This window comes from Theropithecus gelada, chromosome 5 (assembly GCF_003255815.1).
Source record: "Theropithecus gelada isolate Dixy chromosome 5, Tgel_1.0, whole genome shotgun sequence".
In the NCBI taxonomy this organism is placed as follows: domain Eukaryota; kingdom Metazoa; phylum Chordata; class Mammalia; order Primates; family Cercopithecidae; genus Theropithecus; species Theropithecus gelada.
In genome coordinates this window covers 55,135,098-55,148,628 of record NC_037672.1, presented here as the reverse complement: position 1 = coordinate 55,148,628, position 13,531 = coordinate 55,135,098, and the positions used below count along the sequence as shown (strand labels likewise).

The 13,531-nt window shown below is 35.4% G+C and overlaps 1 protein-coding gene across 5 annotated transcripts in view; it reads left to right on the top strand.

Moving 5' to 3' along the window:
* Positions 1-13,531, top strand: part of PTPN13 (protein tyrosine phosphatase, non-receptor type 13) — a 223,063-nt gene that overhangs the window by 109,313 nt on the left and 100,219 nt on the right. For all 5 annotated transcript variants that reach the window (XM_025385716.1, XM_025385719.1, XM_025385718.1 and 2 more), the window contains exons 8-10: positions 5,256-5,351; positions 5,746-5,839; positions 10,952-11,174. In XM_025385716.1, the coding sequence (XP_025241501.1) occupies positions 5,256-5,351; positions 5,746-5,839; positions 10,952-11,174 (413 nt within the window). The remainder of the gene's footprint in view (positions 1-5,255; positions 5,352-5,745; positions 5,840-10,951; positions 11,175-13,531) is intronic.

Sequence of the window (13,531 nt, the reverse complement as noted above, 5' to 3'; positions counted from 1 at the left end):
TACCTCATATTCTGACAAAAAGTATACTTTTAATTATGGTAAAATAGTGCTAGAGATGAAAGGGTATCTTCTAATTTCAGAGTATATATGATTATAGAATCTGTATAACTAGACTGCTGTCCAAATTTCAATTCTTTGTTTTCTGTATTTTCTTGAGACAGGGTCTCGCTCTGTTTCCTAGGCTAGAGTGCAGTGGCATCGTCTAAGCTCACTGCAACCTCTGCCTCCTGGGCTCAAGCAATTCTCTTGCCTCAGCCTCCCAAGTAGCTAGGACTACAAGCATGTGCCACCACGCCTGGTTGCCTTTTTTTTTTTTTTTTTTTTTGGAGAGATGAAGTTTCACCATGTTGCCCAGGCTGGTCTCAAACTCCTGGGCTCGATCAGTCCACCTGCCTCAGCCTCCCAAAGTGCTGGGATTACAGGCATAACCCAACATGATGGCCCAAATCTTAATTCTTTAAGCCATTCTTCATTAGTCCTTATTCTTTTCATTCTTTCATGACTATTCTACAAAATGGTTTTGGAGAGAATATATTGATATAAGTTTTATGTGTTTGTGTACATTTATTTACACACACCCTATTTGGTACTTCTTTTTTGGGGACATCACATTTGGTGACATAAAACCTAGGCTGATTTTACCCTCCCATTTGCTCTTTTCTTCTCATTAATATTTCTAACACTGTGATCTTTTGCTGAAACTTCATTTTCTGTAACTCAAAACTAAGTACTCATAGGAAGTCAAAAAGAAGGAAATTGTCTAGTAAAATAAGGAATAATTATGATTCTGAATGGACCCTAGTACACTAATTTTTACATTGTAGGCTTCATTTAGATATTTACTAGCTGAGAAAAGAAATTTGCAAACCAACAAATTAGATATTGAGACTAATTTCAACCCCACAAAAGGCAAATAAATTCAGTTTGACAACTGTAATGGTGAAAGCTTAAAATTTTGCCATTACAGTTATAACATTGCAATGAAGGTGGCTACATGTGCATTTTATAAAATATGTATTGGTTATTCTAATAGGTCCATTGCACATGATTCAAGAATTTTGGCATTCAGAAAACTTTGTAATATTCTGGCCAGGCGCGGTGGCTTACGCCTGTAATCCCAGCACTTTGGGAGGCCGAGGCGGGCGGATCATGAGGCCAGGAGATCAAGACCATCCCGGCAAACATGGTGAAACTCCATGTCTACTAAAATTACAAAAAAAAAAAAAAAAAAGTAGCCAGGCGTGCTGGCGGGCGCCTGTAGTCCCAGCTACTCGGGAGGCTGAGGCAGGAGAATGGCATGAACCTGGGGGGCGGAGCTTGCGCCACTGCACTCCAGCCTGGGTGACAGCGAGACTCCGTGTCAAAAAAAAGAAAAAGAAAACTTTGTAATATTCTGTAAGTATGTAGAAGCATCCTTTTGGTTTAAAAAAATCATAATAACCTGATACTTTCTAGTTTAACTACCAGCCAGGTTTTGTTGGTACTGGGAAATGGGTACATGAAGATTCATCATACTCTTTATTTTTGTGTCTGTTTGGAAGTTTCCACATACACAATTTTTTGAAAATCACCCGATTAATACCACATTCCTGGGATCTGTACCAAATCTAAAGTGCTGGAATTATACACTCAAAAATAGAAAACATGTTTGTGTGTCTGAATCCTCTAAAAAGAAAAATAGTTAATAATGTTAGCATACCTCATTGATAATTAGATATTACCTCTCTTCAGCAGACCGGAACAGAAGAAGAAAACCACTTTTATCTGGTTAGTGCCTACTAGATACCTTTATGTGCAGGTCATCTCAGAGAACCAAGAAATGTTTCTGCTCAGATGACCTGTAAACATGGAAAATGTGCCTCTCCATATATACCACTGCAAGATTCTCTTGGTAAAGAATATGTAATTTTATAACAACACCTGAAAACGTTAAATTTATTATTCAGAAATTTTTCAAGACACACTTCAGAACATAAGAAGCTCACAAAAAAGATTCTTACTACTTCAGTTAACATAGATACACCCACCCCTACCTCAGTATTAGAAGAAAAAGAAAAAAGTCTTTCTACCCCTAATAGGCAAAGCGAGTTATCCCGTTTGTGTTTTGGAGTACCAGTGCTCTATTATTATAAAACAGTAAAGTATCATAAGGTAATAACCTCCTCCCCGAAGGTATATTACTGAAAACATTTACAGACCAATAGTTCATCAAGGGAAAATGATTTATTATGTTTTTAAGAATGGTTAGTCAAAGTTTCGTTTATTTGTTTTACAGAAGGAACCCAGAGATTGAAAAAAGTGTATTAGTAGTGTCAGAGTACACTGAAGATAAAAGAAAATAAAACATAGGGTAGTAGTAAGGGTGAGGAAATATGGATATGTGAAACAATATGAGAACAATTATAAAGTATCACCAAAGAATGGAAATTCAGATTAAAATTTATTTATGATTTTATAGCCACTTTGCAAAAATAGTTGTGAAACAATAAATTCATTTATTACTTAATATGGGGTGTGAAATTGTAACAAGGCGTAACATCCAATTGACTAAAAGTTATTTACTCAGTTTATTGAATAGGTTTATTGTGACTTCTACTTTTCTCTGTAAGATATTAAAACCATACTGCCTGTTTAGATTTGGTTCTTATCCATGGCCTTATTGGTCTTACTGTCCTGTGTGTTGCAATTCCAGGTTTGCAGTTTGGTTAAGTTTTTTTGGAAAATTTCCTTAAAAATTTAGCATGAGGATTCTGTAACAATAAAACAAATGTACTTTGGTGTTCCTTGAAAATAGCAGTTCTTCCTAAGTAAAAATATAACTTGTATATAATGTACCATATTCATTCAATTTAAATTAGTATTAAATAAAATTATTGTTTTCCATCTTCTATAGTCCTTTCAGATTACATTCATAGTAAGCCAGAGGATTATTTTAAATTGTTTAGTTTACCATAAGACTTTCCTGTGATAGGATTCAATCATTTAGGAAAAAAAGTACTGGTAAATACCTTGATTTTTCAGTTTTAAAACTCAATTGTTGTATTATTGATATTTCTGTTCACCATACCCAAAGCTAGACAAAGTCAAGTATGCAATATTATTCCTAGTTCTCCAAGTAAACGTTATCCTAGAAGCAGTGCAGAACTTTCTCTCCATGGAGTCTGTGGCCAGTCATCTATACTTCTCGCATTTATTTAAAGCTTTGTCTCAACATGACTTATCCTTTCTGGGGCATAACCTCTCAATTTCCAGTTCATCATCCCTATTCTGGTTCCACAAACCTGGTTTCTATGGTACCATTTAACTATTTCATTTTTTCTTCTTTTTCTGTTAAGAATGTCTATTAAACACCTTCTAACATAAGGAATAATTTCATCATGTGAATGAAGACTGTCCTCAGGTTTGCAGACTAGCAAAAAACAATTCCGCACCAACCTTGATTCTCTACTGCCATGCACTTCGTGTCACTCCCCAGTTTTAGCTACTTCCCAAGGTCTCTTTTCTTCAATGTCCAAAAAAAAAAAAAAAAAAAAAAAAAGACACAAGAAAATTCTGATTGGTTCCACTAAAACTTAGATATTCTAGCCTATCCTACATCTTCATGGCTACATGAAAGCTTTCATGTACGTTTTGCTGACTTTCATCAACATTGTTCACAGCAGAATTTCTTTAATCTTCTCAAGCTTCAGCCAAACAGGCTCCCAAGAGGTGATTGACTTTTTATTTCCAGGCAACTTTCTGACATGAATATCCTGGGATTGCCTCTGTATTTTCACCTTTTCCCTTGTCTGTTAGTTACTTCTTTTAAGAAGGAAAGATTTTTCCTCCTTGCCAGTCTACTCATCCCACATGTGTTCTTTTTTCCATCTCCTGTTTTCTTCAACACATTTTTTATCAGTTTTTCCCACTACCATTTGCAACTTCAGTCTCTCCCACTCAACGGGCCTATTATCCACCACCTGAAATCAAGCACAGACATTCATTCCTCTGTGGAAAAAAAAAAAAAAAAAAAAAAAAAAAACCTCTCTATTTTTTTAAATCTTTTTTTCTTTCCCAAATCCTCAAAAATTCTTGAAAGAATACTGTGTACTCATTTTCTCAAATTCTTACCATCTAGTTATTCTTTAACTCTCTCTGATTTGGCCTCTGACCTATTCATGCAATGAAAATAGTTCTCCTAAAGATCACCAGTGACCTTTATGTACCACTTATATACATTTATTCTCTCAGAAAATATTAATTTTGTGCTTGCTATGTACCAGGTACTTGCTAGATTGCACCACTGCACTCCAGCCTAGGCAACAAAGTGAGACCCTGTCTCTAAAGAATAAAATAAATCTAGTTGAGGACCAGCTTATAAAAGGCTTTGAATACCAAGCTAAGAAGTTTTTAAACTGTATGTTGAAGACTCTAGTTTCAAGGATTTTAAGAAATATAATAGCTCAGGTTTTCATTTCTGGGAAGTTTACTTTCTGTAATGTGAATTATGCAAAGGAGCAAAACTGCAGAAAGGGGATTTAGGAGACAGGTAGTAGTTCAGGAGTGACATGAATAGTGTTCAATGATATAAACAGTGGGGCTGAAGGAGAGGGGATGCTTCAGAAATACTTAGATGGTAGGATTTAGATTTTAGTCCACACTTGCCCCTGGGCCCAGCCCCCTTGTACAGCGCACACTCTGCACAAACCTACGCAGTAACCCCTTCCAAATGCTTATCTTATTCTGGTGGAACTAAGCATTCTGTGTCAAATTAAGTATTGGGTTATTTATCTTCCACATTTCAAATTCTTTGAGATTGTTTTGTCTTTGGAGTGTCTATTCCTCATAGAATCTAACAGAATTACACATAGTAAACATTCAAAAACTGTAATAATGATGCTTACATAGTATCCGCTCTAAAAGCTTTGCGTATGTTAATTCAGTTAATTCTCACAGTCTTATGAGACGTGCACTATTATTATACCCCATTTCTGGCTGAATTAAAAGAAGAGTCATGGGGAGGTTAAATTACTTTCCTAAGGTCACACACTAGAAAGTGGTGGAACTGAGATTCAAACTGAGGCAGTCTGACTCCAGAGTCCATGCTCATAACCAACTCAAAAATTGGAACCCATTATTTGAATACACTCCAGCAATTGGTAAATTTAAAGCAATGTATAAAATGTTTTAGTCCCACAAGATTAAAAGTAATATTTTGATTTATGTGGAATAGCTAATGAGTTTGTTTTCTAATCTGTGTGTTTTCATCCTTTTAGAACCAGTTCGAAGATACAAAACTTACCATGGTGATGTCTTTAGTACCTCCAGTGAAAGTCCATCTGTTATTTCCTCTGAATCAGATTTCAGACAAGGTAGGAGACATCTGAAACAAGCAAACTGTTTGTAAGAAACCACGATTATTATTATTTTCAATAGTGTTGAAATATTAATATAAATTGTCAGAAAGAATAATACTGTCTAAAATTGCAAAATTTAAAAAAAACTGCTGGTTGCTTAGTAGTAGTATAAGAACTAGATAGCAGTTTCATCAAATAATGATGTAGTCCTTTTCATTACAGAGATAATAATTCATTGTCTTTAAAAGTAACATGATTTATCTCAAAAGAGTTTAGTAACATTATGTCATTAATTTTGTTCTGTGAATTTGATTTGTACAACTCTGTCTGCTAAGTGTTTGAGTTTTAAATAAAATTACTCTCATGTTTGTATCACCTTTGCCATTATTTCTTTTTCATTCATAATTAGTGAAAAGAAGTGAAGCCTCAAAGAGGTTTGAATCCAGCAGTGGTCTCCCAGAGGTAGATGAAACCTTAAGTCAAAGCCAGTCACAGAGACCAAGGTATGTCATGAAAAAGTAGTGATGATACATTTCCAGTGACCAGTGTTTGTTTTTTATTTGAATTAAATAAAATTTTTTTTTTTTTTTGAGACGGAGTCTTGCTTTGTCACATAAGCTGGAGTGCAGTGGCGCAATCTCGGCTCACTGCAACCTCCATCTCCCAGGTTCAAGCAATTCTCCTGCCTTAGTCTCCCAAGTAGCTGGGATTACAGGTATGCGCCACTGCGCCTGGCTAGTTTTTGAATTTTTAGTAGAGATGGGGTTTCACCATATTGGGGAGGCTGGTCTCAAACTCCTGACCTCAAATAATCCACCTGCCTCAGCCTCCCAAAGTGCTGGGATTACAGGCGTGAATCAAGTATAATTTTTTTTATTATTATCCTTCTCCCTTTATTTTTTGTATTTTCCTTTTCTCTTCCTTTCCCTTAGCTCTCTTTGTTTTTATAAAAGTTCTCAGAAATTCATCAATTGTATGAAAGACAGAGTATTGGAATCTTTTCAAATCATGATGATTTGCTCTAATTATTTATAGTTGTGCTTAATTTTTAAAATTATCAATATGAATATAAAATAACAGGAAGTTGAAGGCATGGGATTAAAAATCTGTGAGAAGATAGTAAACCTTGATTTCTAAGAGAATAATACCTGTCTTGAAAAGTTGGAATAGGCTCAGCCAGCAAGCTTTCAGTGAGTATTTATTTATTGAATGAATAGTGAGTAGGTTACCACTAAGTAACCTATTATGTAAAAAGTTAATTATTCACTGTATCTTTCCTGGCTTAAAAGAGGTTATGCGGTATTTTTTTTAAAGCGTGATTTAGGCTATTTAGAGTTCATTTTCATAGTGATGTACTTAGTGAATTTCTTATAAAGTGTCAGTATTATGTTTGTGCTCAGCTTAGGATGGTGGTATTATAGCTGTGTGTTGATTTATGTTGTTTAAACTGAAAGGTGTCAAGTCAGCAGTGATGTGTGTCTTTGTCATGTATGCCCAGGTCCCTTATATGAACAAAAGATGTAGTTAATGCTAAGCATTAATTTCAAATTTGTAATATATTAGAGAACCAGAGGTTGCTTCAGAATTTACTTCTAAAATGTGGGAATCCTTTCTAATTCTAAATTTCAGTTTGTTTAATTCAGGTGCCACCAAATAGAAAAGAATCACTTGGAAATAAACAGAAACTTGCCCCTTAGCTAATTAATTCTGCCAGACACTGTTTCACACTTGTAAACTATTAATAGGTCAGGTAACCCTAGCCATGTGATTAAAACAGACTATTCACAGTTCAGAGTCTACATAATTAAATACTTTATACTAAAATTATTCTTTAGTTAATGGTCCACTTTTTTTTTATTTTTTTGAGACGGAGTCTCGCTTTGCTGCCCAGATGGAATGTAGTGGCGCTATCTCGGTTCACTGCAACCTCTGCCTCCCAGGTTCAAGCAATTCTCCTGCCTCAGCCTCCCAAGTAGCTAGGATTGCAGGAGCCTGCCACCACGCCCAGCTAACTTTTGTATTTTTAGTAGAGATGGGGTTTCGCCATTTTGGCCAGGCTGGTCTTGAACTCCTGACCTCAAGTTATCCACCCACCTCAGCCTCCCAAAGTGCTGGGATTACAGGTGGGAGCCACTGCGCCTGGGCTAATGGTCCACTTTTAATTAAAGTTGTTTCTTTTGTTTCTTGTACTTTTTAAAATAGTCTAATTTTTTTTCTTTGAGGAAAACTCTGGTAAGTATTCATTTACGTAAAGCAATCTATATTTGCATAATAGCATTTTATATTACTGTGCCCTTGTGATGACCCCATTTTGATAATTTTGGACAAAGAGGTAGGAGACAAAGATCTATGCTTTATGTTACACAGTATTCTTTTTATTTTTATTTTTTAATATTTATTTTCGGTTTGGGGGTACATGTGAAGGTTTGTTATATAAACACTTGTCACGGGGGTTTGTGTACATACCATTTTGTCAAGTAGGTATTAAGCCCAGTACCCAACAGTTATCTTTTCTGTTCCTCTCCCTCCTCCCACTCTCCCCACCCAATTAGACCCCAGTATCTATTGTTTCCTTCTTTGTGTTCAGAAGTTCTTGTCATTTAGCTCCAACTTACAAGTGAGAACATGTGGTATTTGGTTTTCTGTTCCTGCATTAGTTTGCTAAGGATAATAGCCTCCAGCTCTATCCATGTTCCCACAAAAGACATGATCTCATTCTTTTTCATGGCTAGATAGTATTCCATTGTGTATATGTACCACATTTTCTTCATACAATCTGTCATTCATGAACATTTAGAACATTTAGGTTGATTCCATGTCTTTGCTGTTGTAAATAGTGCTGCAGTGAACATTCGTGTGTATGTGTCTTTATGGTAGAATGATTTATATTCCTATGGGTATATACCCAGTAATGGGATTGCTGAGTCTGATGGTCATTCTGCTTTTAGCTTTGAGGTATCTCCATATCGTTTTCCACAATGGTTGAACTAATTTACACTCCCAACACTGTGTAAGTGTTCCCTTTTCTCTGCAACCTCACCAGCATATATTATTTTTTGACTTTTTAGTAATAGCCATTCTGACTGGTGTGAGATGGTATCTCATTGTGGTTCTGATTTGCATTTCTGTAATGATCAGTGATATGAAGCTTTTTTCAGTGCTTGTAGGCTGCACGTATTTTGAGGGTGTCTTTTCATGTGCTTTGCCCACTTTTTAATGGAGTTGTTTGTTTTTCTTTTGTAAATTTAAGTTCCCTATAGATGCTGGCTATTAGACCTTTGTCAGATGCATAGTTTGCAAATATCTTCTCCCATTTTGTAGGTTGTCTGTTTACTCTGGTTTTCTAATGAAGCAAAAGCATGTGGGAATAACAACAATAAGAAACCAATATTGAATTGCACAAAGCTCAGTGTTGAATTGAGGGAGAATGTGTTTTAGAAGTGACTTTTCTCTATGCATCTAATTTGGAACCTATGAATAGTTACTATTATGCCCACTTTAGCCAATTGAAAACTCTTGCTTTTAATATAAACAATAGAAATAGAGATAACACCTGAAGAAGCATTGGGATATGTGTTAACAATTGATTTATAGCCAATTTGGTTTGGGTTTTTAAATTTTAAAACATACTCATTGAAGCAAAATTAAATCATTTTGGGAGGCTTATGTTAATTTTCTTGATAAGGAACCTCAAAAGTGTCAAGGTTATGAGAGAATCTTAATTTTGATTGTTTCCATATTTTATTTAAGGAAACATTAAGGCCACCGTATTTGTCAAATCTATGTTTAAGGGGTAAACTGTATTTTTTTTTCATACTTTATGGGGAGAAAAAGCCCATGTGGTGTTCATAGCATCTGAGATAGATATAGGTTTAGGTGAAAGAAAAATGTTTCAGGAAATAGATTGTTAGCTGTATGTATGTATTGTCTAATGTTACGTTGCTAAACTCTATTTCTTTTTACTAGTTCCATCTTTTTTCTGCCCACTTAAATACACATTAGCTTAAAATACTGTCCAAATTCCTGTTCACTTGCAGAATACACTCTGATAATATCCTTAACATGCTGGTACGTAGTCAGGAGTCCTGTTTTCTTCTTTAGGTCACACATTTGTAAAAATCTATAAATAGTGCTGTATTTGTACATGTTGCATGCTTCTTTACAAAAGTTCCCGTTCCCTTTAGCTGGAATAAAATGGCAAAACAGATCCAGAGAGTGCTATTGATTTGTATCATAGTGGGGTGGGGGGAGATTAACAGGAAATTATGAGTCAGATGCAGCAGAATGAGTAATTTTTTTATTCTGAGCTATCAAAAGTGTCTTTCAGTGACCAAAAAGGGCATTCAAAGTGGTTTCCAAAGAGAATTTCTAAGCCTTTTTATATATTAGCTTTTGAAGTAAGTTTATACATAGTACGTTCCCACTGCCTCTGTGCCTCTCTGCTTGTTGAGGTAACCTTTGTTTCCACTCCAAACAGAGCTGTTTTTGTTTTTGACTTTTGTCTCAAACTTTTCAGTTTTTATAGAAGTTTTGGTTAGATATCATATTTGGAGAGATAACAGTGATAATTATTTTTGCTACCTTTTAGTAGCTCTGATGTGAAATAATTTTAGCTAGAAGACTGTAATATTTTATGAAAATAACAGATTTGAGTGTAAATGTGTGCATTCAAGGTCTTATTATTATCTTTGACCCTCCCCTTAAGTGAGAGTGAGCCATAAAATTACATTCAGTTATTGACTTTACAAGTAGTCATTAAGCACCTGCCATGTACTAGGTGCTTTTAGATACTGGAGATAGAGTTGTGAACAACATAGAAGGTCCCTTGAGGGAAATGAGAGATAGCCAATAACTATGAAAAAGCAAGTAAATAATAATACTGCCATATAATGATGGTGCCTTGAAGAAAGATAAAGCTACCTAAGGGAATAGGGAGAGCAGGGAGTAATGTCCAAATTCTGTTTGATATAGGTAGTGTGATCAGAGTTTCATTACTACAACAAGAGGCTCCTAACACCCAAGAGACTTCAAGGGTTTTAGGAGCTCTTTGTCAAGAACTGGGGACAAAGATCAAATACATATTTCCTTCCCTTTCCCCCTTCCCCCTCCCCCATACCCCCTTTCCCCTCTCTTTCCTCCTTCCCCTCCCCCTCTCAGTCTCCTCTCCTCTCCTTTTTTCTGTCACCCAGGGTGGAGTGCAGTAGTACCATCCCAGCTCACTGCAGTCTCAACCCCCTCACCCCCAGGCTCAATCAATTCTACGCCTCAGCCTCCTGAGTAGCCAGGACTACGGGTGTGTGCCACCTTGGCCAGCTAATTTTTTGTATTTTTTGTAGAGACAGGGTTTCACCATGTTGCCCAGGCTAGTCTCAAACTCCTGGACTGAAGTGATCCAACCGCCTCACCTCCCAAAGTGCTGGGATTACAGGCATGAGCCACCACACCCGGCCTATATATTTCTTCATACTATACTATGTAATGCAAAGATTCTTCTGAGATGGGAAAATAAAATTTGTTTAAGCTCTTGCAACCTTACTTAAAATGAAGTTTGCTTGATTAGCCTTAAAACAATTGTTTTCCTCCCAATCCTCACCTGTCTCCTCTTTTCTATATAGCAGACAATATGAAACACCCTTTGAAGGCAACTTAATTAATCAAGAGATCATGCTAAAACGGCAAGAAGAAGAACTGATGCAGCTGCAAGCCAAAATGGCCCTTAGGCAGTCTCGGTTGAGCCTATATCCGGGAGACACAATCAAAGCATCCATGCTTGACATCACCAGGGATCCATTAAGAGAAATTGCCCTAGAAACGGCCATGACCCAAAGAAAACTGAGGGTAAGTTGATTCTCAGGTCACTACACATCTAAACCTGCTCTCACAGGGAACTCTTGGGCAAAGTACTTTTAAAAATTGCTATAGGTATCCATCTAAAGTTACCTGTAGATGAAACTGAAATCTCATATTCATTTACACTGGGATGAAATATCTTTTGGTTGATATTAAAATAAACATTTAGCTATTTTCATTATTTCATTTAAAAAATAACTTAGATGAATTTAGAGTGTCCTAACTATATACTTTAAAAGTATATTCATAATCCTTAAAGTTAACTGGCTGTATTTGGTATTGTGGGAGATTATTTTTTAATATTAAGAAATTTATTATTCCATATGTTGAGAAGATCAGACATGGAAAGTTCAAGATTAGTTCCAAAGTTCAAGAGTGTTATCAAGTGCATTTCATCTTGCTGCTCCATCATTCTCAGAATTTTAGTAATAATTGACTTTATAGTTAAAAGAGGACTCCATTAGCTCCAGACATCATATCCTCACATTTACAGTATCCAAAGACAGAAAGGAACAAGTCTGTGTCTTGTATCATGTGGAAGGATATTTTTATGTGTCTGTTCTTCTAGTTGGTATATTTTTCTTTCAACCTGACTTTAAATATATTTTTATAAACATAAAATCAAAATGAACGGTTCTTTTCTCATGTAAACTATCTTAAACATTTTACAACTTCTATATTATTGTTAGTGTTATAAAATACTTTATTATGTGACTTTACTGTGTACTATAATTTCTTTAGTCAGTTCCAATTATTGACATTTTAAATGTTTCTAATTTGCTGTTGAAAGTAATGCTCTAAAGCAGGGCTCCACAAGTCAGCATTGGTCCATGGCCTGGTCATAGCAGGAAGTGAGCAAGGAGCTAGCATTGCCACCTGAGCTCCACCTCCTGTCAGATCAGCGTCAACGTTAGATTCTCATAGGAGCATGAGCCCTGTTGTGAACTGCGTTACATGTTCCTTATGAGAATCTAATGCCTGATGATCTGAAGTGGAACAGTTTCATCCCAAAACCGTCCACTCCTACCTATCTGTGGAAAAATTTTCTTCCACAAAACCGGTTCCTGGTGCCAAAAAGATTGGGGACAGATGCTTTAATGAACATCCCTGTAGCTAACTCATTGCAGATAACTTTCTCCAAGTAAAATAGCCTAGTCAAAGGCAGACACCGTTTAAGACATTTGATACATATTGTCAAATTACCCTTCCAAAAGTTTGTGCCAGTTTTTTCTTCCTATGATCATGCCTGTTTCTTCATATTCTTACCTATTCTGGATATTATCATTCTTTTTTACTATCACCAACTTGAAAGGTGAAGCAATATTTTATTTGTAATGTTAGTTTAAAATAATTCTTCAAAAGCAAAATAAATAATAGCAAACCTGGTAAAATCTAGAATGATTTTTTCTTTTTAGTTCTGCACTAAGAAATTATATTACCCTATACTATTTTCATTTTCTGTTCTTTGCTTCAGAGAATTATCTTAAAAGCACATTTGTATGCTCTGAAGTTAATAGAATTCAAATTTCCTTAAGAAAGGAAAAAAATTTCCTTTTTTTCACCACTGTTCGGTGGTGAAAATTGCATTGAACTACAAATTGGAAGACATGTATTCTATTCCTTATGATGCTGTTATATGACTTTATGTAAATTTTAAAACCTCTTTATTCCTCATTGTGCTAATTTTTAAAATGTGGAATTGGATTGTAGTTTATGAAACACTACCCAATTTTTGAAGTTTTTAGATTCCAATAAAATGTAACTGAACATATTTCAGGCAAAAGGAAGAAATTCAATAAGGCTTCATCAATTTATTACCAATATCTACATCAAAACTAAGTAATAGGTAGGATGTCATACAATATAGTATGGGCTTCCAATATAATAATTCAGTGAGCAGCACAAATGGCACATACATATACACCCCTTTTTCCTAAACCTTAGTTTTAGATAGCTAAGCTAGACTTTGGTTCATTCACAATTCATAAATTACAGATCGTACCTTTATAGCATGCCACTGTTATATGTCATTTTGCTAAAATCCTGTTTCCTTTCTTAGGCAGTCAATTTCTAGCTATTTCAAACAAAACATTTCTTCATCAGAGATGTTCTGTGTCAGTGATTAGATAATTTGAACTACTGGTCATTAAAGGACTACATAGTGTTTTTTCTGAAAAGAGCTGGAGGTTATATTTCTGAGGCTGAAAAGGGTAATGGGGTTTGGAAGTACGCTTTAAATTAATATTCTTTCCCAAAACATAAATTTTTAGGATTTTTTTTTCTTTTGGTGCAGACTCATCTTAACTTCTTCATACCCTATTGCCATAGTTGATCTTTATTAGATT